At 49.5% G+C, this 27,647-nt stretch overlaps 1 protein-coding gene across 1 annotated transcript in view; it reads left to right on the top strand.

The window, feature by feature from the left end:
* The window catches only part of EIF3C (eukaryotic translation initiation factor 3 subunit C), a 683,261-nt gene extending 663,176 nt beyond the window's left edge, over nt 1–20,085 (top strand). Inside the window, exon 21 of the mRNA XM_078652326.1 lies at nt 19,396–20,085. Coding sequence (XP_078508452.1) covers nt 19,396–19,484 — 89 coding nt within the window. The 3' untranslated portion in view covers nt 19,485–20,085. The remainder of the gene's footprint in view (nt 1–19,395) is intronic.
* The last annotated feature ends 7,562 nt before the right edge of the window (nt 20,086–27,647 follow it).

The raw sequence follows: 27,647 nt of genomic DNA, 5'->3' as shown, positions 1-27,647 counted from the left end.
AGTCACCCTACGGTCACAAGCCCATTGGCTACTGACCTCGACCCTTAAAACGCCCCCTAAATACATTATTTAGGTACAGCCCTGAACCAAGAAAGCATATTCCCGCAACCTAAGAAGGAAAAGGACGAAAGAAGACGCCCAGCAGAGGAGATTGCAGAGAACTGACTTGGCCCCGGCCCGTCTGCAGTTTTCAGAGATCCTGCTGCAAAAATCTTCTTTTCCTGCAGCCAGCGACCTCCAGAACCCCGGGGAGGACAGACTGCCTTCAACAAAGACCGGACCTCCTGTGAACAGCTGCTCTGTTCAAAAGTAACACCAAACAAAGACTCCGAGCCTGCTGAGGAAAAAGAAAGCTGATGCCTGGAACCACCACTGCACCGTCTCCTACAGAAAGAGCTCAGTTGGCTCACAGGTCCCAGCGAGGGGTCCCCCAGCACTCCAGAGTCCGAGTCCACCGTGGGTGGACCCCTCCAGGACTCCCGACGTCGCCTGCAGCCTCTGCACGGAGACCCCCTCACCCCCAACCGCGAGTGGCCCGGTAAGGTGAAATACGACCTAAAAAAAAAACCTGCGTCCAGCTGCCCGGTGCCGTAGACAAAAGGAACCAGAGATGCACCTACATCACCGAGCCCTCCAACTTAGTGGCCCAGCTGTTGGTTCCTCCCGGATGTCTCCCTATACCGAGCCTGCAGCTAAAAAAGAAAACTGAACATTCTTATTGAAAACAGGGCACCCAATGCCAAAACAGCACCCTGCGCCCAGCCGTCCCAGCGCCGCTTCGGGTGCACTTTGTGTGCTAATGCGGATCCCCCTTTGCCGTGAGCCCAACACCAGGAGCTTGGCTCCCACGACCTTGTGGCCTGCCTGCCAGCAGCCACCAACTAGAGGCCCCCAATCCCTCATTGCATAACATTGGGCCTCAGCACTGTCCCCGGCCGCCCTGGTTTAGCTGAGGGTGTAAAAAGGGCATCCTTGACCCTGGGGGAACCCTTGTTCTAACCCCAGAAGCTCTACTCCAAAGACCGATTACTCACCTGTTAACCATTAACTTCATGTTCGAGGCATGTGGGCTGCTGAATTTATATCTGTGCATAGATTGCCGCCTAGTGTTGGGTCCGGATGATTGCACATTGTTGTCCTGGAAGAGTCTTCGAAGTATCACGAGATAGGTGGCTCCTCCCTTGGACTACAGTGCGCATGGGCATCCTCTCCATCTTCAGATTGTTTTTTTCCGCCATTGGGTTCGGATATATCTTCCTTTACTCGAAGTTCGGAATCGAAACTACACCTTCTAGAGGCCAAAAGGCCTCCGCGATCGTCGGTATTGTCTCGAATCGGTGCCGACCGCTTCTTGAGAAACTTTATCCTACTTGGAACGTCGAATCGGGCCGCGGGTCTTCTCGGCGCCACGCGACCAGTCGTCGATGGAACAGAGCCCATTCAAGAGATGCCCTCTATTTAACTCCAAGTACCCACACATCGATAAACACCCTGTATGTAACAAGTGTTTATCTCCAGAACACAATGAGTCCGACTGCCTAGCCTGTGCCCAGTTTCGTTCAAAAAAGACTCTTCGAACTCGACAGGCCGCTAGACTTACCATGCAGAGACAAGCGCCAGAGCCAGATAATATCTTCGGAGACGAAGACGAGGTTGTCGAAGCAGAAGAATACGAAGAACAGTCGGATCAAGAATCGGAGCATGACTCCGACTACTACATCGACGAGGAAGAAGACATTGTCGAGGTAGGGGACGACGAACAAGGAATCGGAGCCGTAGAGGACGACTCCAGTAAGGATTTAAACCGACATGGTATAAACCGGCAAGGATTTAGCAAGGCTTACCGGTTAAAGTTAGCGTTCAGGCTCGTCCAGCGAAACCAACAGTGTCCGACTCACGAGCACTAGCATATAATTAATGTCTTGCGCTTTGCTCGTGAGTCGGACACTGTTGATTTCGCTGGACGAGCCTGAACGCTAACTTTAACCGGTAAGCCTTGCTAAATCCTTGCCGGTTTATACCATGTCGGTTTAAATCCTTGACACGGTTGCTGTGATCTTGAACCAAGCGCGATTATATTTTTCATTTTCTTTCGTTTTAGTTCGGGTGCCACTACATTGATTGAACTGTGGCCACCATTTTCGGACCGAGTGAGGATTAGTTCCTGAGATTTACTCGGCCAAACGATTGAATTTTGGAATATTGATTATAGCTCTTGGCTATTTTTGTAAGTAGCTTCCGCACTATTCATTTCTCGTGATGCGGAGACATTGATTTTGGGATAGTAATTTGAGCCCGGGCTTACCTTTCAGAAACTGTATGCTGCCTGCACTTTGTGACTCTGACTCACAGCAAATTTACAAACGCTGCAGTGAGTAGTTCTCTTGTTCTTTTGGTGGCGTAGTTTCTTTTACTTTTCTTTTCTCTGGATGACATCAATTTCGGATTCTCTGGATAAATGTCACTTTTGAAAAGGGTTAGTCTAATTACTTGTTGGCTATCCTTTTGAGCACGATTCAGTCTTCTTTTAAGTGAGTTTGTTAGTTTTCATATTTGGCCCATGTATAAATAAAGTGTTTTGTGTATTATAGATTGGATTTACAAAAAGCTCAGTTAACATTTTGTCCTGAGGATGACCATGTATTCATACAACGGTCGAAACGCCGTCGACGCTACTTTGGCCACTAATTAAGGAGGACACATTGTTCTGTGTACAGGAGTTCTTATATGTTTCTTTAGAACTCTTTTGTTTATGTAACCTCTGTGTTTTCCACTTGTCTGTTTTTTTTATATGTTTTCTTAATGTTTTTTGCTGCACCGACAACAAATCTGAGCTTTATATTTTTAAATTTCAATAAATGTTGTATTTTTCTATAATCACATGTACATTCTTTCACTCTCTGTTCATGGGCCGAACTAATTCTTTCACTGTTATGAATTGTTAATGTTGGTTGTATACATTTGAACCTTTGTTTGCAGAAATCAATATAGCCCCTGGTTCAGGTGGTTAGGGCTGCCCCTGTGGTGGTAAAGGATCCAAGATTGGAGCAACAAACCTTGGCAAAGGCAAGCCCACGCGGTGGAGTCAAAATGGCGTCTGGAGGGGACCAGGAGGGTCCAGGACACTTCTTGTGGGACAAGAAGCAAGGGCCAGTCTAGGGGACCTAGACCAGCGGTGAAAACGTCGTGGTACGTCGTAAAAAGGGCCACTAGCCAACGGGCAAGTAACCGGACAACGTGGCAAGCAGCAAGGAGGCAGAAGGGCCCCACGCAGACCTCGTGGATGCTGGGGGGCTGGACTTCGGTGCTGGAGCTGCTTAGGGTTAGGGCTTCTCAAACCCCAATGCACTTACTCGAGGGTCTCTCGGGGGTCGTGCTGGTGAAGCGTTGTGCAGGTCTTGAAGATGGCCGGTCCCTCGGGTCTCGTCACACCCACGAATCTCAGCTGGGCTGATGATGCAGGTAGAGGTCAGAGATGGCAGGGAATCCGGGTCTCGTCGAGCTGGGCAGTCTTGATCCGGAGGATGGACGTGCAGCAAACCGCAAGCGCTTCGATGGTGCCTGCTGGTGCAGGGTGGCTACTCCTTAGCCACAAGGGAGAGTCTTCAAAGAGGGACAAGAGTTCCTTTCGTGGAAAGTAGTTCAAGTTTCAAGATGATCTAATTTGGGAAGGGGGCCTGCTCCTACCTTTATCCAAAGAAAAGGGCCTGGCACGCGACTAGGTCCTGCCCATGGGTGGGACCAGGAGGGGGGTGGTTACACCCCTCTCCTTTGTCCAGTCTCTCCCCAGCTCAGGGGCTGGGGTGCCCCTTGTAGGAAGGTAGATCCCTGACTAACTTTTTGCCTGGTGTTTTGCTGGTTTTCTGACTTAGTTGACCTGGGGCCCTGCTATTCAGGACCCCAGGCCTACTGCTCTCTCTGTAAAATGGATTCCATGTACCTTAGGTACATATCTAATTGGATACTGAGTCACCTTATCCGTCCCTGTACAGTGTACCTTAGGTACCCAGGGCATAGGTGCACCCAGGGCCTACCAGGGGCTGCAGCATGTATTATGCCACCCCTGGCTGGCCATCCAAATCTGACACAACTGGCTGCACGACAGCTGGGGCAAGGTGGTGTAAACACCCTTTGCTTTAGATATAGTATACCTATATCTAACCCTAAAAATGGACACACAGATCTCCTATCAGTCACTCCTATGGCAGGCCTTGACAATCCTGAAGGCAGAGTGCTTGGAATCGTGTGATATAGTGCTCTGGCATGAGCTGAGCCTGTCTGCGGCTTTCGGGATCCATCCCTTAGCCGTTTCCATGATATCGCATACCATATACTCTTAAGTGCATTATAATCCTCGCGGTTATATGCCAACTCTGGTATCGCTTTATCAAAACATGTCGAGTAAGGTGTCATACGAATTGGAATACTAACCCCTCGCCAATTCTGGCGACGGGGTTAGCATTCCACCCTTCTAGAGGGACACGACATGTATGTAACCTGTAACCCCGGTTAAAGTCAGACATAGCCTCAGCTCCACAAGATGGATGCTGCCACCGAGACACAAGTCTGCCCTCCTGCTGCTGGGAGTCCTCCCAGAGCAGGAGGCAAGGACAAAGGGTTTCCTGTCAGGGGCGGTGCCAGCACCGTCCCAGACAGGATTTTGTGTATCCTAGGTAGGCAGGGCTTTAGAGGAAGGTGACTGCAAGTGGCACCCCGGTGCTCACTGTGCATAGGCCGGCTGGAACCAGTTCCAGGGGCACTCCAGCCCCTGGCCTGGGGAAAGCCCGCCAAAGGAGAGGGGTGTAACCACCCCCCTCCTGGTCCCACCCATAGGGCAGGACTTAGTCGCGTGCCAGCCCCCTTTTTCAGGATAAAGGTAGGAACTGGCCCCCTTCCAAATCAGATCATCTTTGAATCCTGAAACTACTTTCCACGAAAGGAACTCAAGACTTCTTCCCAAGATTCTCCCTTGTGACTAAGGAGTAGTCACCCTGCAGCAGCAGGCACCAACCAAGCATCGCGGTTTGTTGCCAGTCTCTCCTTCGGATCAAGACTGCTCCAGCACGACGAGAACCGGCTTCCCTGGCACCTCTGACCTCAACCTACATCATCAGCCCAGCTGTGATCCGTGGGTGCGACGAGACCTCGAGGGACCGGCCATCTTCAGAACTGCACGACGCTTGTCCAGCACGACCACCGAGTGACCCTCGACTGAGTGCTTTGGGGTAAGAGAAGCCCCGACCCTGAGCAGCTCCAGCACCGAAGTTCAGCCCCCCTGCATCCACGAGATCTGCGTGGGGCCCTTCTGCTCTTTGCTGCCAACCGCGTTGTCCAGCTCGCTTGCCCGTTGGCTAGTGGCCCTCTCACGACGCTCCACGACGACAACCACTGCTGGTCTGGTTGCTCCAGACTGGCCCTTGCTTCCCTCCATCGGAGAAGTACCCTGGACCCTCCTGGTCCGGCTAAGACGCCATTTTAGGTCCACCGCGTGGGCCTTGCATTTGCCAAGACTTGTTGCCCAATCCTGGGTCCAGCGACGTCGACAGCAAGAACCTTCGTGGGACAGCTCGCGCCTCCATCCTGGTCGCCGACAACGCCTCCTGGTCCGAGAGACTGCAGAGCCCAGCAGCGCCCACTCACCTGGCTGAGGTGACTTCGTCCGGTGCCATCCTGGTGCCCACTCAAATCACTGGCTAGTGATTCAGAACTTGGTCCCCTCTGCTTACAGGTTTCTTCTTCCCTGATCCAGGCTTGGATCACCTCGAACTTCTTCTCTTCACTGGTCGCCTGCCAGCAACTTCTTTCTTCAGGCTCCTGGATCTTCAACGAGGGTTTCCGACGCAACTTCAACCCTATGCAGCCGCAGCCCCTGGGCTAGGTAACCTGAGTACTCCGGTGCTCCAGCATAGTCCAACACCCTAAGTGTTCGAATCCACTCTTGTTTTCGACCCACCTAATCGGGTTCGCCCGAGAACAGTAACTTTGCAACTGCTAGCCTCCATAGACTTTTTCCCGCCTTACGCGTGAGAGTTCCCACTCTGCACACGACGTCCACAGGCCTCCTGCATCTAATCCCAGTGTTTAGAATTGTAGGCCTAGCGATACCTAAGTCTAGAAAAGTATTACTTACCTGCTAGCAAGTTCGCATGCCACTTACTGTGTATATGGTTTTTCGTGCCCCTAGGGCATTTGTGTAAATTGTGTGACTTAAAGTATTTTCTTAAGAGTTTTGTTATGTGCTTAGCTCCCTGACTCATAAAGAGTTCAGGGTGGTCTTGTTATAAATAAATATCTGTTTATTTTCATAACAACTTGTGTGGTGTCCTTTCACTTGGTGTTCAAGGGGTAATGTGATGGTAAAACAGCTGGCTTAACACGCCCTCTAGAGTCTTAGCCTTAGACTGCTCGTATCCATGCTACTAGGATAGCTGGTCTATAAGGTTGACTTACAACCAATCATCAATAAGGGTTGTTTGGACTGATACATAGTGATCACTAGAATAGTGAGCACTGCATATTAGGCCAACTTCTCACACCCCTGGAACTGGTTTGAGCCGGCATATGCACAGTGAGCACCGGGGTGCCACTTGCAGTCACCTTCCTTTCAGCCCTGCCTACCTGGGATATACAAAATCCTGTCTGGGATGGTGCTAGCACCGCCCCTGACAGGAAACCCTTTGTCCAGGCCTCCGTTGCTGGAAGGACTCCCAGCAGCAGGAGGGCAGACTTGTGTCTCGGTGGCAGCATCCATTTTGTGGAGCTGAGGCTATGTCTGACTTTAACTGGGGTTCACAGTTACATACATGTCGTGTCCCTCTAGAAGGGTGGAATGCTAACCCCGTCGCCAGAATTGGCGAGGGGTTAGTATTCCAACTCGTATGACACCTTACTCGACATGTTTTGTTAATGCTATGCCAAAGTTAGCATTTAACCGCGAGGAATATAATGCACTTAAGAGTATATGGTATAGCGTTATCATGGAACAGCTATTAGGACTTGGTTCCGCAAGCTGCAAACGGGCTCAGCTCATGCCAGAGCACCATCTCACATAATTCCAAGCACTCTGCCTTCAGGATTGATAAGGCCTGCCATAGGAGTGACTGATAGGAATATATGTGTCCACTTTAGGGTTAGATATAGGTATACTATATCTAAAGCAAAGAGTGTTTACACCACCTTGCCCCAGCTGTCGTGCAGCCAGTTGTGTCTGTTTGGATGGCCAGCCAGGGGTGGCATAATACATGCTTCAGCCCCTGGTAGGCCCTGGGTACACCTATGCCCTGGATACCTAAGGTATGCTGTACAGGGACTGATAAGGTGGCCAGTACCAATTGGTAAAATGCACCTAAGGTACATGGTTGTAATTTAGAGAGAGAACAGCTAGGCTGTGGGTCTGATTAGCAGGCCCACAGCCAGGGAAAGTCGTATAATCGAAGCAAAAAGCAAAAATCTGGGGTGGCCATGGGATTGCAGACCCCACTCTCCTACAGAGCCTATTCAGCCAAATAGGCTGTGAGAAGTTGGCCTGATGTGCAGTGTTCACTATTCTAGTGATCACTATATATCAGTCCAAACAACCCTTATTGATGATTGGTTGTAAGTCAACCTTATAGACCAGCTATCCTAGTAGCATGGATACGAGCAGTCTAAGGCTAAGACTCTAGAGGGCGTGTTAAGCCAGCTGTTTTACCATCACATTACCCCTTGAACACCCAGTGAAAGGACACCACACAAGTGTTATGAAAATAAACAATGTATTTATTAGAATCACAACAACCCTGTACTCTTTATGAGGACAGGGTGCTAAGCACACAACAAAACTTATGAAAATACTTAAGTTAGCACGTTATACACAAATGCCCGAGGGGCACGAAAAACCATATACTCTAAAAGTGGAATGCGAATTACTAGCAGGTAAGTAACGATTCTCAGAGGCTTTGGGATCGCTAGGACTGGACTACTGAACCTTTAGATTACTAGCAGGAGGCCTAGGGAACTCGGGTGCAGAGTGTGCACTCTCACGCGGGCTGCGGGACAAAGTCTATGGAAGCTAGAATTCACAAAGTTAGTGTTCACGGGCGAACCCGACCTGGTAGGGAGAAAACGACAGTGGATCCTGACCCTTGGATAGTGAGGCTATGCTGGGGCACCGAAATGCCGAAGTTACCTAGCCCAGGGGCTGCAGCTGCATAGGTCTGAAAAGACGTCGGGAATCCTCGTGCCGGACCAGGAGCCTGGAAGAAGGAAGTTGCTGGCAGGCGACCAGTGAAGAAAAGTTCGATGGATCCAAGCCTGGATCAAGGAAGAAGAAAACCTGAAAGCAGAGGGGACCAAGTTCTTGAATCACTAGCCAGTGATTAAGTGGGCACCAGGATGGCACCGGGCGAAGTCACCGCAGTCAGGTGAGTGGGCGCTGCAGTCTCTCGGACCAGGAGGCGTTGTCGGCGACCAGGATGGAGGTGCGAGCTGTCCCACGAAGGTTCTTGCTGTCGACGTCGCTGGACCCAGGATTGGGCAACAAGTCTTGGCAAATGCAAGGCCCACGCGGTGGACCTAAAATGGCGTCTTAGCCGGACCAGGAGGGTCCAGGGTACTTCTCCGATGGAGGGAAGCAAGGGCCAGTCTGGAGCAACCAGACTAGCAGCAGTATTGTCGTCGGGCGTCGTTCGGAAGGCCACAAGCCAGCGGGCTAGTAGCCAAACAACGCGGTGAGCAGCAAAAAGCAGAAGGGCCCCACGCCGATCGTGGAGATGCTGGGGGGCTGCTCTTCGGTGCTGGAGCTGCTCAGGGTGGGGGCTTCTCGGACCCCAAAGCACTCACCAGGAAATTACTCGGTGGGCTTGCTGTGCAGAAGTCGTGCAGTCTTGGCGATGGCCGGTCCCTCGAGGTCTCGTCGCACCCACGGTTCTCAGCTGTGCTGTAGAGGTGGGTAGAGGTCAGAGGTGCCAGGGAAGCCGGGTCTCGTCGAGCTGGGCAGTCGGATTCCGGAGGAAGGACGTGCAGCAGACCGCAGTGTTCTTAGATGGTGCCTGCGGATGCAGGGTGACTACTCCTTAGCCACAAGGGAGAATCTTGAAGAAGAAATCGTGAAGTCCTTTCGTGGAAAGTGGTATCTTGATTCCAAAGATGATCTGATTTGGGAAGGGGGCCAGTCCCTACCTTTATCTGGAAAAAGGGGGCTGGCACGCGACTAAGTCCTGCCCTAGGGGTGGGACCAGGAGGGGGGTGGTTACACCCACTTCCTTGGCGGGCTTTTCCCCAGCACAGGGTCTGGAGTGTCCCTGGAACTGGTTCAAGCCAGCCTATGCACAGTGAGCACCGGGGTGCCACGTGCAGTCACCTTCCTCTGAAGCCCTGCCTACCTACAATACACAAAATCCTGTCTGGGACGGTGCTTGGTCCGCCCCTGGCAGGAAACCCTTTGTCCTTGCCTCCTGCTCTGGGAGGACTCCCAGCAGCAGGAGGGCAGACTTGTGTCTCGGTGGCAGCATCCATTTTGTGGATGCTAAGGCTCTGTCTGACTTTAACCGGGGTTAGGGGTTACATACATGTCGTGTCCCTCTAGAAGGGTGGAATGCTAACCCCGTCGCCAGAATTGGCGAGGGGTTAGTATTCCAATCCGTATGACACCTTACTCGACATGTTTTGATAAAGCGATACCTGAGTTGGCATATAACCGCGAGGATTATAATGCACTTAAGAGTATATGGTATGCGATATCATGGAAACGGCTAAGGGATAGATCCCGAAAGCCGCAGACAGGCTCAGCTCATGCCAGAGCACCATCTCACACGATTCCAAGCACTCTGCCTTCAGGATTGTTAAGGCCTGCCATAGGAGTGACTGATAGGAGATCTGTGTGTCCATTTTAGGGTTAGATATAGGTATACTAAAGCAAAGGGTGATTACACCACCTTGCCCCAGCTGTCAAGCAGCCAGTTGTGTCAGATTTGGATGGCCAGCCAGGGGTGGCATAATACATGCTGCAGCCCCTGGTAGGCCCTGGGTACACCTATGCCCTGGGTACCTAAGGTACACTGTACAGGGACTGATAAGGTGACTCAGTATCCAATTGGATATGTACCTAGGGTACATGGAATCCATTTTACAGAGAGAGCAGTAGGCCTGGGGTCCTGAATAGCAGGGCCCCAGGTCAACTAAGTCAGAAAACCAGCAAAACACCAGGCAAAAAGTTGGGGGCAACCATAGTCAGGGATCTACCTTCCTACATAGGCCAAACACATATTCATATATACCCACACACTCAGATGAAGAGGTGGATGAGGAATATGATCAGGAATAGAGCTACCCAGTAGACGCTGACCAAGACAGTCACACACAACCATGGGCTGACCCACTACATCCTGGTGACTCACAACCCATTCCTGATACACCTGCATACCCTGCTAGGCCATCTCCTACAGAGGACACAGCTGCTTTTAATTATTTAATAGAAAGAGCAGCAAGCCATCACAACGTGGACATGCATGCAGACCCTGTGGAGGAGGATTTCCTCTTCGACACTTAAGCCACATCGGAAAGAACTGTGAAAACACTACCTATGTTAAAGGGGATGCTTAAACATGCAGGAGACATCTTTAAAGATACCACTAGGGCAAGGGTTATTAACCCCAGAATTGAAAGGAAATATAGGCCAGCGCCACTAGACCCTACATATATTAAGGGACAACTTCCTTTAGATTCTTTAGTGGTGGTTATTGCACGTAAACATGCAAACTCTCAAACAACTGGGGAAGCTTCGCCTCCCGACAAGGAATCAAAGGTCTTTGAGGCATCAGGGAAAAGGGTAGCCGCACAGGCGGCTAACATATGGAGAATATCTAACACGCAAGCCCTGTTGGCTAGGTATGACAGGGCACACTATGTTACCTTGGAAACACTTTTACAGCATTTACCTGACGCTTACAAAGAACAGGCTGAACAATTAGTACAAGAGGGAAAGCTAATCACTAACGCCTCCATTAAGTGCGCCTTAGATGTAGCAGACATAGCTGCCAGATCTATTAACACTAGTGTTATGATCAGGAGACATGCATGACTACGCATTTCTGGTTTTAAAAAACGAGGTACAAACCACTTTGTTAAACCAGCCAGTTAATGCAGACTACCTATTTGGTCCAGGTGTAGATACAATACTGGACAAAATGAAAAAAGATACTGAGACGGCTAAGTCGATGGGAGCCCTACAGTCACAACAACATAGAGGCTTCTTTTGTCGCTCAAATTACAGGGGTGCTGCCAGAGGCAACTCATCACAGCAGACCACAAACTACAAGGAAAACCCACAAACCACCTACAATAAGAACAATAGAGGTGGATACCGTGGCAATAACAACAAAGGCAGAGGACGAGGGAATAACACCACCAGATCCTCTACCAACACAAAACAGTGACTCCTTACAGCTACCCCCAGACCATATAACACCGGTCGGGGGACGATTACAGCAATTCTAACCAGTCTGGCAAAACATCACTGCAGACAAATGGGTAAGGCAAATTATCCGAGATGGCTATTGCCTAGAGCTAACCTCCACACCACCCAACATACCTCCAAAATACCGTCCTATGTCTGTAGAACACCTCAACTTATTGCAGCAAGAAGTCATCAGCATGCTGCAAAAAGGGGCCATAGAACTAGTACCATTAGAACATCAAGGTACAGGGGTATATTCTCTATACTTCCTCATCCCCAAAAAGGACGGGTCTCTCAGACCAATATTGGACCTCAGGCCCCTAAATCATTACATCTCATCAGAGCATTTTAATATGCTCACTCTACAACAAGTGTTACCACTGCTGCAGCAAGGAGACTTCCTCGCAACCTTGGACCTCAAAGACGCATATTTACATATCCCGATACATCCTGCTCACAGGAAGTATCTCAGGTTCACGCTACTAAATCAACATTACCAATTCAAAGTCCTTCCATCTGGTGTAACAGCTCCAAGAGTGTTCACAAAATGCCTAGTGACAGTGGCTGCACATTTAAGAAGACAACATATTCATGTCTATCCCTACCTGGACGACTGGCTAATACAAGCAATGTCAGCCCAGCAGTGCGCCAGCCACATGTCAAAAACAATTCACCTACTGCACAGCCTAGGCTTCACGTTGAACTACCAAAAATCTCACCTTCACCCATCCCATGTACAGCAGTACCTGGGAGCAACAATAAACACTCTCACAGCAAAAGCATACCCAAACGCTGCAAGAATAAACATTATGCAGCTACTAATCCAAAAGTTCAAGCCCCAACACTCGCTCTCTGCCCGAGTGTTTATGCAACTCATAGGCATGATGGCTTTGTGCATCTTCATAGTCCCTCACGCCAGACTACACATGCGTCCGCTACAAGAGTGCTTAGCACGGCAGTGCAACCAGGCTCAAGGACAATTGAAAGACCTAGTGTTTGTGACCAGTCGTGCATACAACTCTCTGCATTGGTGGAATCCACAAAACCTTTGCAAGGGACGACTGTTCCAGGAGCCTGTCCCACAGATAGTGTTGACAACAGACGCATCCCTGTTAGGATGGGGAGCCCATGTCCTTCAGTACACAGTGCAGGGCCTATGGACAGCACAACAAAAGAAAATGCACATCAACTTAATAGAAATTATGGCAATTTTTCTGGCAATGAAAGCGTTCAAAGTACATTTATGCAACAAAGCTGTGTTGATCCGGACGGACAACATGACAGCAATGTACTACATTCAGAAACGGGGAGGAACACACTCTCCACAGCTATCACATCTAGCACAAAGCATGTGTAAGTGCGTCATCCAAAGAAACATTTTTCTCATGGCGGAACACCTCCCAGACAAAGACAACCAAGTAGCGGATCTGCTCAGCAGACACAGCCAACAGATGCACGAGTGGGAGATTCATCCCGCAGTGCTCCAACCATACTTCCAACAGTGGGGACAACCAGAGATAAACCTGTTCGCCACAAAAGAAAACGCAAAATGCCAACACTTTGCCGCCAGGTTTCCACATCCACAATCGCAGGGCAATGCGATATGGATGAACTGGTCAGGCAGATTTGCGTACGCTTTTCCCCCAGCACCGTTAATACCGCTAGTGGCACACAAACTACGCCAGCATTCACTGACACTAATCCTGGTTGCTCCAACATGGGCGAGGCAACCATGGTACACAACGTTCCTAGAACTTTCCGTAGTGTCTCAAGGACTGCGGCTAACACCCACTCTACTCACTCAGAGCCATGGAGACATACAGCACCCAGATCCGCAACAACTGAACCTTGCAATCTGCCTCATGAAGTCTTAGAGTTTGGGTACCTAAACTTATCTCCTGACTGTATGAACATTATCAAGGAGGCAAGAAAACCTACAACCAGAGGTTGTTACGCTGCAAAGTGGAAGCGTTTTGTCATTTACTGCAATAACAATGACATAAACCCACTAGATGCTTCAACGCAAAATATCATTTGCTATCTTTTGCACCTACATCGTTGCAATCTAGCTTATTCATCTATAAGAATACATTTAGCTGCCATTGCAGCTTATCTTCAGAACAGACAGCATCTGTCGCTATTCAGGGTACCTGCAATTAAGGCATTCATGGAGGGACTCAAAAGAATAATCCCCCAAAACACCCACCTTCACCTGTCTGGAACCTAAACATTGTTTTAACCAGACTAATGGGACCACCATTTGAACCTTTGCATTTCGTGTGAATTACAATTTTTAACATGGAAGGTGGCTTTTCTAGTAGCAATTACTTCACTTAGAAGAGTTAGCGAGCTACAAGCCCTAACTATTCAAGAGCCATTCATCCAAATACATGCAAATAGGGTAGTACTTAGAATGAACCCTAAATTCATGCCCAAGGTGGTATCCCATTTTCACATCAATCAAACAATAGAACTGCCAGTGTTCTTTCCAAATCCACAGTCAGTACCTGAAAGGGCTCTACACACCCTAGATGTCAAAAGAGCACTTCTATACTACATTGATAGAACTAAGGATTTTCGAAAGACTAAACAGTTGTTTGTTGCCGTCTCACCACAACACAAAGGCAACCCTATTTCAAAATCTGGGTTAGCCAGATGGATAAGTTAAGTGCATCCAAATATGTTATCTAAAAGCAAAACGCACTTTAACAGTTCCCCCAAGAGCGCATTCTACACGCAAACTAGGGGCATCCATGGCTTTCCTGGGAAACATTCCTCTAGAGAAAATATGTAGAGCAGCCACATGGTCAACCATACATACTTTCACAAAACACTATTGTGTAGATGTACATTCCAAACAGCAAGCAGCTGTAGGACAGGCTGTTCTAAAAACTCTTTTTCAGACTGCTGCAGCTGGCACAGGTGGCCACCGCTAAGGGAGAGACTGCTATACATTCTATGCACAGATATAAATTCAGCAGCCCACATGCCTCGAACGGAATATGCTACTTACCAGTATGCATCTGTTCTTGGCATGTAGGGCTGCTGACATTTATATTGCCCGCCCTCCTCCCCGGTGCCTGTCGCAGCTGTAGCATTCATTATTACTTTCTTACTTTCTTGCATGGACATCTGTTACTGTACCATACTCCATCTCTGCCACAATGGCGAAAAACAATCTGGGAATGGAGTCGATGCCCATGCGCACTGTAGTCCAGGGGAGGAGCCACCTATCTCGTGATACTTCGAAGACTCTTCCAGGACAACAATGTGCAATCATCCGGACCCAACACTAGGCGGCGATCTATGCACAGATATAAATGTCAGCAGCCCTACATGCCAAGAACAGATGCATACTGGTAAGTAGCATATTCCTTCTCTACACGGAATCCATTGACTGGTTTTCTCTGAAAGTGTGGAGTTGATTTGCATGGAAACCAGAAAAATAACAATTGTGCAAAACTGAGTTTACTTGCCTTTTCTCTAGGACATGTCTCAGTGTGCTATCTAGGCATTTCACACTGACAAGAAAAAGTAATCTAAAAAGTAACGCAAAGTAACTTACCTGTAATTTTCATTACAAAGTATATGTACAGCCTCTCACAGTGTTGCATTACCAGTAATTCAAACTGTAACCATTTCAAAGTAGATTTACAGTTGCATTTCAAACTGTAGATTTACTGCAAAGTATTTATCGAGTTACCTGTGCCAGGCTTACTTGGTTCTAGAAAATAAAATGACAAAGAATATTTTTATACAAAACCAATTGGTCTGAAGTTCAGTCTGAGTGTACGAAATAATTTGCTGATTGAGTGGGTACAACAAATGCTTAACACTATCCTGTGATACTGCCTTACTGCTCGCCCACACTGCCACAGATAGAGAGTGAGGTGCTATCTAACTTTACCTCTGCCTACCTTTTGGGATCCACTGGACTCTGGCACGTTATAGGAAGCTGGCTCTGTATATACTATACCAAAGTGAGGTATAGTTTGCACAAAGTCACACCTCCCTTTCATAGGAGCTGTTCTGGACACACTGTAGTTCCGGCCTATGCTTCCGAGCAGTGAGTCCAGGATATTCATGTTATGATTCTGATGTTTGTCTCTATCCTGTATTTTGGTGTGACTGACGCTAAGGCTGTTAGGCTTCATAGCCTGCGGCATCCTGTTGGTAAAGCACGCCCAGTGGTGTAAGCGGGCTCTGCAGTGGGACCTGAAGTTCCAGTGGGCACAGCATCGAGGAAATCTCACCGACATAGTCCAGATCTCGGAAGGAACAGCAAGAGATCGGCAGTGATGGTTTATGAATCGTGATTGGGTCAAAGGCAGAACCCTGTCTGTGCCCCAATCAGACCACACAGTAGTGACCAATGTGTCACTCCTAAGATGGGGGGGGCATCTGGGAGAGGTGGAGATAAGGGGACACTTGTCTCTGGCTGAGTCGGAGCTCCACAACAATTTGTTGGAGCTTGGAGCGATTCGGTTGGCATTGAAAGCATTTCTTCCCTCTGTCAAGACTAAGTTAGTGCAGGTGTTCACGGACAACACCACCACACTGTGGTACTGCAAAAACTTGGCAGGCAGGTTCATGGACCCTATGTCAAGAAGCCCTGCATCTCTGGACATGGCTGGAACAGCTACGCATAACCCTGGTGGTTCAACACCTAGCAGGTTCTCGGAAGATGAACTTAGCCACCAATGCCTAGCAGATCACAAATTGCATCTCCAGTTGAAGGTGGGGCATAGTCTTTCACTCTTTCAACAGTGGGGAGATCCTTGGTTGGATCTGTTTGCCTCCAAAGAGCACGTGCAAGGTCAGCTGTTTTGCGTGCTGGAGTTTCCAAGGCTGCTATCACTTTTGTCGCAAGTGGAGCTTAGGCCTATTGTATGCCTTTCCGCCCATACCACTTCTGTCCAGAGTTCTGAAGAAGATTTGGAATGTCCGGGACCAAGTCATTCTTGTGGCTCTGGACTGGGCAAGCAGAGACTGGTATCAGAGAGTCTAAAATGAGCATTGATCCTCCAATCAGGCTGCCCCTTCGATAGGATCTTCTGTTCAGCAAGGAAGGGTCATCCACCCGGACCTGTCAAATCTCCACCTCCATGCATGAAGATTGAGCTGCGGCAGTTGAGTGCTTTTGATCTTCCTCCCGAAGTATGCAACGTTATTTTGGTGGCCGGGCAGCCCTCCACTAAAACCGTATATGTCTGCCATTGGCAAAAGTTTGTATAATATTTTACAGAAAGTTCTATTGGCCCTCTTTCTGCTTCTCTGTCTCCTTTTCATTTATTGTTACCTTGTTACATTTATTGTTATGTGTCTGCTCTATCTGTTTTTTGGGGCTGTCAGATCAACCCTCTCTTAAGTGTTCAATTGTAAACTGGTTCTTGTAAGGGCTGGGTTACTTCTTTCCACCCGTGCCCTTTGTCATGCCACAGTGGGACCTTAATTTGGTCCTCACTTTTCATGTGTGGGCCCTTCGAGCCTTTGCACAGCTGTCCCCTCTGGCTGCTTACCATGAAGACAGCCTTTCTGGTGGTGATAACATCTGCCCGGAGGGTGAGTGAGTTGCAGATGAGATCATGTGAGCCCTGCTACATGACTTTTGCTGATAAAGTGGTGACCCCATTCCAACTGGGTCAATCTATCACGCTGCCCACCTTGTTTACCCTTTTGTACCCTCTAAAGAAGAAGAGCATCTCCACTGGCTGGATCCGAAAAGAGTGTTGCCTTCTACCTTAACCACACAAAATAGTTCCAAATGGATAACCAACTTTTTGTGGGGAATTTGGGCGCTAAAAAAGGTCAGGCAGTGCAGAAAAGGACCATTTCTTGCTGGGTCGTTAGCTGCATAACAATCTAATATGCTTTGGCTAAGAATCAGCCCCCTGAGGGTTTAAGAGCCCGTTGCACCAGGGGAAACGTTGGAACTACGGCCTTGGCTTTGGGTGTCCCAGTCCCTGACATTAGTCAGGCAGCAACACGTTTGCCAAGCACTACTGCCTTGACAGTCCGGTCCGCAGGGATGGACATTTTGCCCGTTCGGTCCTGCAGTCCTTTCTTGTGTGAGGAATTTGTCCGCAGCCCACTGCCAGGAGGGTATGGCTTGGATATCTATATTCTAAGACAAGATTTGCAGCTTGAAGTCTCTATCAGATGAACAAGGTACTTACCTTTGGTAACGCATTATTTGGTAGAGACAATATCTAGCTGCAGATTCCTTACAGACCCACCCATGCCTTCCCCCTCTGCGGGCTTGTGTTAGGGTTAGGGTTACTTCCTTTGTCAGTGCCCTAGTTTTGGCACACACCTATGTCACTTCATTGTTCTGTGCTTCTGGTGTGAGAAAGTATAAAGAACTGGCGTCCGCACGCCTGGGTGGCGCCTATAAAGGTGATCGTGACGTCCTAACCAACTCTAACGAGGCAGACCAGGTAATGCAGAGCCGAATGAAGCCACCTGACTGAGCGTGCAATGGGTATTGTACGAGAAAAAGTTTCTGGATCCAGCCTGACACCTGTGAAATTCTAAGGTTCGGAATCTGCAGCTAGATATTGTCTCTATCAGATAATGCGTTACCAAAGGTAAGTAACTTGTTCTTCAATATGATTATTCGTAGGATTAGTATAAACTTAATTATTAATACTTATTTGCTTCTGAATACACATGTTTAGCAGACCCTTTTCCGGTTCCTCTGCCTTTCTTGAATAAAATAGTTTAAATATGCCAGATCAACAAATGCAGACCGCTTCTTCAAACCAATGTGAGCTAGTACAGATTTACTTAGCTTAAAAACTGATTGGAGTCCAGTTGTTTGACTGCTACCCGGTAAACCATTTAATTTGCTTTTAACCGGAAAGGCCTTGAGTTTATAGAGTGTGAACTCTCTCTTCTGTTGGTTCTGATGCAATGTTGTGAAAAATAACATTAGGAACAAATTTAAATGCAGTCTGAGAAATTGAGGTTTCTGTTTTTGGTGCTTTTTCCTCCAAAACCAAGCTACTCAGAATTGTAAAAACAAGGATGTTGGCTTTCCCATATAGTAAATTCTATCTGATTTTTAACGTATTTAATTTTCAAGTAATGTATGTGGGAATAGCTTAATACCACCAGCCATTGCTAGTCCTCCATGCCTTTAAGCATGAGTTGGGCTTAGTTGTCTTGTATCCCCGAGTCTCTTCAGGTTGATAACTTTTATCACCATGTAAACCCCATCACTGCATTTAATAGCACTGTGTGTAGCCAATTGGACCAATGCAGCATAACATTACGAAATGAATAATGGTTTTCATCTGTGAACAGCTTACTGATTCATGCAGAGGCATACTAACATTATTGTGCAATTAAAGTAGACCTATTCATATTCTTTTCAATTATCGCTGAGCGTCACTACACTTTAAGGATAAAGCGTGTGATTACTTTAAATCCAGTAACATGTCGTCTTACATTTGCCTTTCCTCAGATGCAAACTGACCTATCAAAAATATGTTGTAACTTGATTGGTTAAAAACAGCTTGCAGACAAATAAGTTCTAGAGGAATTAGAATGCTGTTCAGGGAAATCCCCATAACCTATTCACAGAAATCTAGTGATAGCTTTTGCCACAGAGTACAACACTTCTGAAAATAGTCCAGTAGAGAAGGGTTGCAGTAGGAACCAGGATGCACAGAGCCGAGCAGCAGAATCTGAAGATCACAAAGCCCAAAGTTCCATCACAGAGAGAAAATAGGACTATAGAAGTAGGTGCAGTGTCGGCCATGAAACTTTACATTGGATCTGTCTAGTTGTACAGTAGGTTATTCAGGAACTGGGAGAAAGGCTACCTGCCTCAAAGTTCTGTTGCTGGTCTAATGTTTGTAAAAGGTAGAGCAGTGCGAGTGGAAGGGAAGGAGAGGGGGTTCTTGGGTATCTGCTGCAGGTAATAATGTCTCTCCTTATTTCTCCTTTTTTTTTTCCAGATCAAAAAGATGGCTACCAGCGCAAGGAGGGAGGGTACATGAGGAGAGGCGGGTACAGAGGGAACCAGCATAACCAAGGAGGGTACTAAGTCTGCACACCAGGCACAGGCTGGTCCTTTCACCTGCCCATAGCTACTCAAAGTGCACCAGAAGCATAGTCACTGTCTCCTTCACTCAAGATCCATGGACTGTCTGGAGCAAAGGTTGCCAAGCACTTCACAAATCCGCATTATCACCATCCCATGCACAGAATGGACCTCAGGCCACTAAAAGCCAACTTAGATAATTACCCAGAATATTATTTGTGTGTCCCCATGGAAACATCTGCTTGCATCATGTTAAATGTTGTAGCAGGACTGCCTAGCCAGTCCAAAGAAAAGTCTTCCTCTGGTGTTCTGCTATTCTTTTCAAAAGGTGCCCTGATCCTTCCTCTTTACTGCTGCAGTGATCTTTTTCATAATCAAAATGTCTCCTAAACTCCTTATACTGTCGTTCCCCCATTGGGTTGTTCCTGGCCTTATGTGGAATCACACATTTTCCTAAAGTGTCTGCTTTGCTCTACTGTCACAGTTGAATCACTGATGTCCATAGGATAACCCCGACAATTGCTTCTCCCTGAAGAGTTTTATTATTGCTGGGTCTTCTTTTGGCTGCCTCATTTGAGATTAATAAAAAGGTGTGAACTCTTAAGATTTTCTGCCGTGTGTTTACAGAGAAGGTCTGTCCTTGCAGTCTGTCGTAGCTGCACCCTGCGAGTGCATGTTGAAAGGTACGTGTAACAAGTTTGTCTGCCTTCTTTTCTGCAAGTTCTGCATAAGATAAGTGTCAAGGTGTCCAGTCTCCTTTATAAAATATGGTTCGGGGTCTGATAAAACTTATCTAAAAAAATAAATAGTTCTTTCTGGTGTACTCAGCCTTGCTATGAAGTTAAATGTGCATGTGGCATTACATTTGACCCTTTGGAAAATTGTCATAGTGAGAAGAACCTAGGAGAAAATTAGAAACAGTTGACAAATCATTATTTGATATTCTTGCCATTTTTTAATCCTATCTAATTGCCTCTTTATTTTTGTAGGCTTGGACCTCTTTTCTCAATATTGTAGTTGTCCCTCACACGTATTATTTGCAGTCTCATAAGCTGTGAATATTCACAGCAGTTTGTTTAGAATATTAACGTCTTGTGAATTTCCAAAAGATGTTCATGCCAGATACGTTTTGTACTGTGCACATTAGTTTGCTAAATCAGCAGATATATGTGTAGGAAAAACATTGGATGCTAGTCTGGCGCCTATTTATTGTTTTTGAAATGTCACTGATAATTTTAAAATTAGAAGCAAATTAGTGCCGCTTCGCAATGCCTTTCAAACTATACTTCTCTCTCAGTTCTCATCAGACAAATTTTGTTTCTATGTTCGAGGCATATGGGCTGCAGATCACACACTAGTGCATAGATCGCCATCTGGTGGTGGGCCCGGATTAATACACTTTGTTGTTGTCCTGGAAGAGTCTTTGTATGGTAGATGACTCCTCCTTTAGAGCATAGTGTGCATGGGCATCTACTCCATCTTCCGATTGGTTTTTTTCCGCCATTGGGCTCGAATGTGTAATCGTTCGGTTCTGTTACCGATCTCCTTTCCTTGATTCTACTGACTGTATCGTCTTTGATCGCGATTGCCTTCATACTAGCGTTGAAAAACGCTTGCCCTTCTCGATTCTGGCGATCGCCGGGGCCGGTGGGCCCAACTGTGCCATTGGGCCTTTGGCAAAAGAACACCCTTCAAGAAGTGCCCTCCGTGTGGACACAAATTTCCCCACACTGATCTACATGAGGTGTGCAATCTGTGCTTGTCCCCAGAGCATGAGAGCCGATATTGCCAGGCCTGTCAATCAATCAATCAGCAAAATGTGTATGGGCGCTACTCACCCGTAAGGGTCTCAAGGTGCTGGGGGGGGGGGTTTGCTACTGCTCGAACAGCCAGGTCTTGAGTTGTTTCCTGAAGGAGAGATGGTCCAGGGTCAGCCGTAGGTGAGTGGGGAAGGAGTTCCATGTCTTGGCTGCCAGGTAGGAGAAGGATCTTCCTCCGATGGTGGATTTCCGAAATCGTGGGACGGAGGCGAGGGCGAGGCTGGCGGATCGGAGCTGGCGGGTGGGTGTGTAGAATGTTTAGGTACTTCGGGCCTGTGTCGTGGAGAGGTTTGTGTGCGTGTGTGAGGAGTCTGAACGTGATCCTCTTGTTGACGGGGAGCCAGTGCAGGCCTTTCAGGAGGGCAGAGATGTGGCTGTGGCGAGGTATGTCCAGGATGAGTCGTGCTGAGGCGTTCTGAATGCGCTGGAGTCTTTTCTGGAGTTTGGCTGTGGTTCCAGCATAGAGGGTGTTCCCGTAGTCCAGACGGCTGGTGACGAGGGCCTGGGTGACTGTCTTCCTGGTTTCGGTGGGGATCCACCGGAAGATCTTTCGGAGCATGCGCAGGGTGTTGAAGCAGGATGACGAGACGGCGTTCACTTGCTTGGTCATCGTGAGGGAGGAGTCAAGGATGAAGCCCAGGTTGCGTGCGTGGTCCGTTGGTTTGGGTGCGATGCCCAGGGCAGGGGGCCACCAGGAGTCGTCCCAGGCAGAGGGAGATGGTCCGAGGATAAGGACTTCCTTCTTGTCTGAGTTCAGTTTCAGATGGCTGATCTTCATCCATTCTGCGACGTCTTTCATTCCTTCCTGGAGGTTGGCTTTGGCGGTGGCGGGGTTGTTGGTGAGGGAGAGGATCAGCTGGGTGTCGTCGGCGTAGGAGATGAGGTTGTGTTGGTGTGCGATGGCTGCGAGAGGGCTCATGTAGACATTGAAGAGGGTGGGGCTGAGTGTGGATACTTGCGGGACGCCGCAGATGACTTCGGTGGCCGCGGATCCGAACAGGGGAGGCGGACTCTCTGGGTTCTTCCGGCGAGGAACAAGATGATCCACTCAAGTGCCGCTCCTTGGATTCCGGTGTTGCTGAGGCGCTGTATCAGCGTGCGGTGGCATACGGTGTCGAAGGCTGCTGAGAGGTCTAGGAGGATGAGGGCAGCAGTGTTCGAGGCATGTGTGCTGCTGAATTTATATCTATGCATAGATCGCCGCCTAGTGTTGGGTCCGGATGATTGCACATTGTTGTCCTGGAAGAGTCTTCGAAGTATCACGAGATATGTGGCTCCTCCCCTGGACTACAGTGCGAATGGGCATCCCCTCCATGCTCAGATTGTTTTTTTCCGCCATTGGGTTTGGATGTACTTCTTAACTCGCGTTCGTAATTTATACTAGTTACTCTTTTTCGAGGCCAAAAGGCCTTAGGGGCGTCTGTATTGTCTTTCGTTCAGTGCCTTTCACCTTTCCAGTTCTTCGAACTAGACTTCGAGAGACTTTTTGCCTTTCGACGCCTAAGGCCCTCGACGATGGAACGGAGCCCGTTCAAGAGCTGCCCCGTCTGCAACTCGAAATATCCCCACATCGACGTGCACCCGGTGTGCAACAAATGTCTCTCACCGGACCACGACGAGGCCAGCTGCATGGCCTGTTCGAAGTTCAGGTCGAAGAAAACTCTCAGTCTTCGACGCGCAGCAAGACAGTCGGCGCGTGAATCGGAGCCAGACCCAGAAAACCTCTTTGGTGGTGATGACGAAGAACATGTACAAGACGACGATCCGGAGGACTCTGATCCCGCATCGGAGCCGGACGCCACCTACAACGAGGACGTAGAAGAACTCTACGTCCATGATGAAGAAATCGTTGAGGTAGGAGACGACGTCCAACCTATCGGAGCCGTCGACGACGACTCAAGCGAGGAGCTAGGCCCAACCGTGGTAGCGGGGGCCCATAAAGACTCTTCCACGGCTCAAGTCGAGGCATCGCCGGAAGGCCTTAGCCAAGATCTTCAACACCGTTCTCTAGTCCCGCTTCAAGGCCCGACTAAGGACATTTCCAAAGAGCCATCGGTCGATCGACCACTCTCAGTGGAGAAATCGAAAGCGAAAGACACAAAATCAAAACCGACACTGGTTAAAACAGCCATCAGCTGGACGACTTTGGAACCTTCCAAGTCGAAACGTGCGGTCGACCCCTTGGGGTCGAAGGGGGACGTCGAACTGAAGATCGGATTGACTACGCCTGTGTCTACGGTAAAGCACGTCACGCTCCCGTCGACTTCCGGCTCCAAAGATGGCGGCTCTTCCGAAGGACTCTAGGCACAAAAGACCATCGATCCGAAGTTGAAGAAGCCACTGTGGGTCAAGGCCTTCGACCTGAGGCCAAAAGTGGGATCGACAGACCCTCCCGCGTCGAAGCACAAGGGCGTTCCTGCGGCGCAACAACGGCTCGACGACGCAAGGCCTCAAACGCACTGAACCATCGAAGTCGGTCGACTCGAAGACCGCGCCTCCATCAAAGAAGGTCAGTCCGTCACCAATGCTCACAGCGCCAATAAAGTTCAGACTACCTCCAACGGCTCGGCCAAAAACTGTTCCACATACACAGGCTACAGACTCTTCCAAGTCAACGTCGGTTGTCGCCACCTCTCAGCCTCGGACGGACGATGTTGTGTTCCAGCCACCGTCCCACAACAACCAGTCCAAATTTTACATTGACTCCGACTCGGGTCGACTCACCGTTTACAAGCGTAAGATCAGGCCTGAAACGCCTATGGAACATTATAGGATACCACTAAAGAAAAAGAGACTCTACCACCTCTCCTATTCTTTTTGAGCCTATGCAATCCTATGATCAGGACTATGCCTACTCTCCCACAAATGTCGCTGAGGATATGGAAGGAGGGGACAATGGGGACCAGTTTAACTATCCCATTGACACTGATCAAGATGAGTCACAGCCGCGGGCTGACACTGTGGACCCTGCTGTTCCACAAACCACCCCGGATACTCTTTCATATGCTATCAAGCCTTCGCCTACTGAAGATACTGCTGCGTTCAACGCACTAATTGAGAGCGGCACTTAACCATGGCGTGGAAATGCACGCTGACCCCGTGGAGGAAGACTTTCTTTTTGATACGTTCTCCACATCTGAGAGGTCTATAAAGACTCTGCCTATGCATAAAGGTGTGCTCAAACATGCCAATGACATTTTTAAAGAGCCCACTAAAGCATGGGTGGTGAACCCACGAATTGAAAGGAAGTACCGGCCTGCGCCCCCGTGGACCCTACCTACATCATGGGCCTGTAGGTGAGTGGGGTCTGCAATCCTATGGTCACCCCAGATTTTTGCTTTTTGCTTCACTGGTTTACGACTTTCCCTGGCTGTGGGCCTGCTAATCAGACCCACAGCCTAGCTGTTCTCTCTCTAAATTGACAACCATGCACCTTACGTGCATTTACCAATTGGTACTGGGCCACCTTATCAGTCCCTGTACAGTGTACCATAGGTACCCAGGGCATAGGTGTACCCAGGGCCTACCAGGGGCTGAAGCATGTATTATGCCACCTCTGGCTGGCCATCTAAACTGACACAACTGGCTGCACGACAGCTGGGGCAAGGTGGTGTAATCACCCTTTGCTTTAGATATAGTATTCCTATATCTAAACCTAAAATGGACACATATATTCCTATCAGTCACTCCTATGGAAGGCCTTATCAATCCTGAAGGCAGAGTGCTTGGAATTATGTGAGATGGTGCTCTGGCATGAGCTGAGCCCGTTTGCAGCTTGCGGAATCAAGTCCTTATAGCTGTTCCATGATAACGCTATACCATATACTCTTAAGTGCATTATAATCCTCGCGGTTAAATGCCAACTCTGGTATAACATTATCAAAACATGTCGAGTAAGGTGTCATACGATTTGGAATACTACCCCCTCGCCAATTCTGGCGACGGGGGTAGCATTCCACCCTTCTAGAGGGACACGACATGTATGTAACTGAGAACCCCGGTTAACTCGAGCCTTGGCATCACAAAATGAATGCTGCCACCACAGACACAAGTCTGACCTCCTGCTGCTGGGAGTCCTTCCAGCGAGGGCGGCTTGGACAAAGGGTTTCCTTCCTTGGGAGGTGCTAGCACCACCCCAGACAGGATTTTGTGTATTGGGTAGGGTAGGCTTGAAAGGAATGAGACCTGCCCGGGGCACACAAGGTGTCCTGTGCATACACCGGTTCCAACCAGTTGCTGGGGCATCCCTGCCCCAGCTCTGGCGGGAAGCCGTACAAAGGATTGGGGGTGTAGCCACCCCCTTCCTGGTCCCACCCAGGGGAGGGACCTAGTCAGTAGTGCAGAACATATTCTACAAGAAGAAACTCTGGACTTCGACGTTCTGCTCCCCAGTCAATCAATCAATCAATCAGTGACACTTATAAAGCGCGCTACATACCCGTAGGGTCTCAAGGCGCTGGGGGGGGAGCCGCTACTGCTCGAACAGCCAGGTCTTCAGCTTCTTCCTGAAGGAGAGGTGGTCTTGGGTCAGGCGCAGGTCGGGCGGGAGGGAGTTCCAGGTCTTGGCGGCCAGGTAGGAGAAGGACCTTCCTCCTGTAGTCGCTCTTCGGATGCGGGGGACGGCGGCGAGGGCGTGGTTGGCTGATCGGAGGTGGCGTTTGGGAGTGTAGAAGTTGACTCGGCTGTTGAGGTAGCTCGGGCCTTGGTCGTGTAGGGCTTTGTGTGCGTGGGTGAGGAGGCGGAAGGTGATTCTTTTGTTGACGGGGAGCCAGTGAAGGTCTCTCAGATGTCCGGAGATGTGGCTGGTTCGTGGGATGTCGAGGATGAGTCTGGCTGAGGCGTTCTGGATCCGCTGGAGTCTCTTCTGGAGCTTGGCGGTGGTGCCGGCGTAGAGGGCGTTGCCGTAGTCCAGTCGGCTGGTGACGAGGGCCTGGGTGACGGTCTTCCTGGTCTCGGTGGGGATCCACCAGAAGATCTTCCGTAGCATGCGTAGGATGTTGAAGCATGCCGAGGAGACGTTGTTGACTTGCCTGGTCATGGAGAGGGAGGAGTCCAGGATGAAGCCCAGGTTGCGTGCATGGTCTGTCGGTTTGGGTGCGGTGCCCAGGGCGGGAGGCCACCAGGAGTCGTCCCAGGCGGAGGGAGAGGAGCCCAGGATGAGGACCTCCGTCTTGTCCGAGTTCAGTTTCAGGCGGCTGGTCGTCATCCACTCGGCTACCTCTTTCATCCCTTCGTGCAGGTTGGCTCTGGCGGCGGCGGGGTCGTTGGTCAGGGAGAGGATCAGCTGGGTGTCGTCGGCGTAGGAGATTATGCTGAGGTTGTGTTTGCGTACGATGGCCGCGAGGGGGCTCATGTAGACGTTGAAGAGGGTGGGGCTCAGAGATGATCCCTGGGGGACGCCGCAGATGACTTCGGTGGCCTCTGACTTGTACGGTGGTAGGCGGACTCTCTGTGTTCTCCCGTCGAGGAAGGAGATGATCCATTCCAGCGCCTTGTCCTGGATTCCGACGTTGCTGAGGCGCCGTACTAGGGTGCGGTGGCAGACCGTGTCGAATGCCGCGGAGAGGTCTAGGAGGATGAGGGCCGCTGTTTCTCCGTTGTCCATCAGGGCTCGGATGTCATCGGTGGCGGCGATGAGGGCGGTCTCGGTGCTGTGGTTGGCTCGGAAGCCGGACTGTGAGGGGTCGAGGGATCCGTTCGTCTCGAGGAAGGCGGCCATCTGCTTGTTGACGGTCTTCTCGATGACTTTGGCTGGAAACGGGAGGAGCGAGATGGGGCGGTAATTCTTGAGGTCGGTGGGGTCCGCTGTTGGTTTCTTGAGTAGAGCGCTGAGTTCGGCGTGTTTCCAGCTCTCGGGGAAGATGGTGGTGTCGAAGGATGTGTTGATGATGTCTCGCAGGTGGGGTGCGATGACAGCGTCGGCCTTGTTGAAGACGTGGTGAGGGCAGGGGTCGGTCGGTGATCCGGAGTGGATGGAGTTCATCGTGCGGATGGTGTCTTCGGTGCTGATCGGGGTCCAGGCGTGGAGGGTGGTGGTGGGGGGTGGTTGTTCGGTCATGGTGTGCGTTGGTTGGTTGTTGAAGCTGATGTGTATGTCCGCGATCTTGTTGTGGAAGTATGAAGCCAGGGAGTTGCAGAGGTCTTGTGATGGGGTGATGTCGTTGTTTCCTGCGCTGGGGTTGGAGAGCTCTTTGACGATGTTGAAGAGTTCCTTGCAGTTGTGTGCGTTGTTGTCCAACCGGTCCTTGAATGCTGTTTTCTTGGCGGCGCGGATCAGCTGGTGGTGTTTCCGGGTGGCAAGTTTGAAGGAGGTCCTGTTGTCCGGTGTCGGTTCCCATCTCCAGAC

The sequence above is a fragment of the Lissotriton helveticus genome, chromosome 7, assembly GCF_964261635.1.
Source record: "Lissotriton helveticus chromosome 7, aLisHel1.1, whole genome shotgun sequence".
NCBI lineage: Eukaryota > Metazoa > Chordata > Amphibia > Caudata > Salamandridae > Lissotriton > Lissotriton helveticus.
This window is presented reverse-complemented; position numbering and strand designations above follow the sequence as displayed.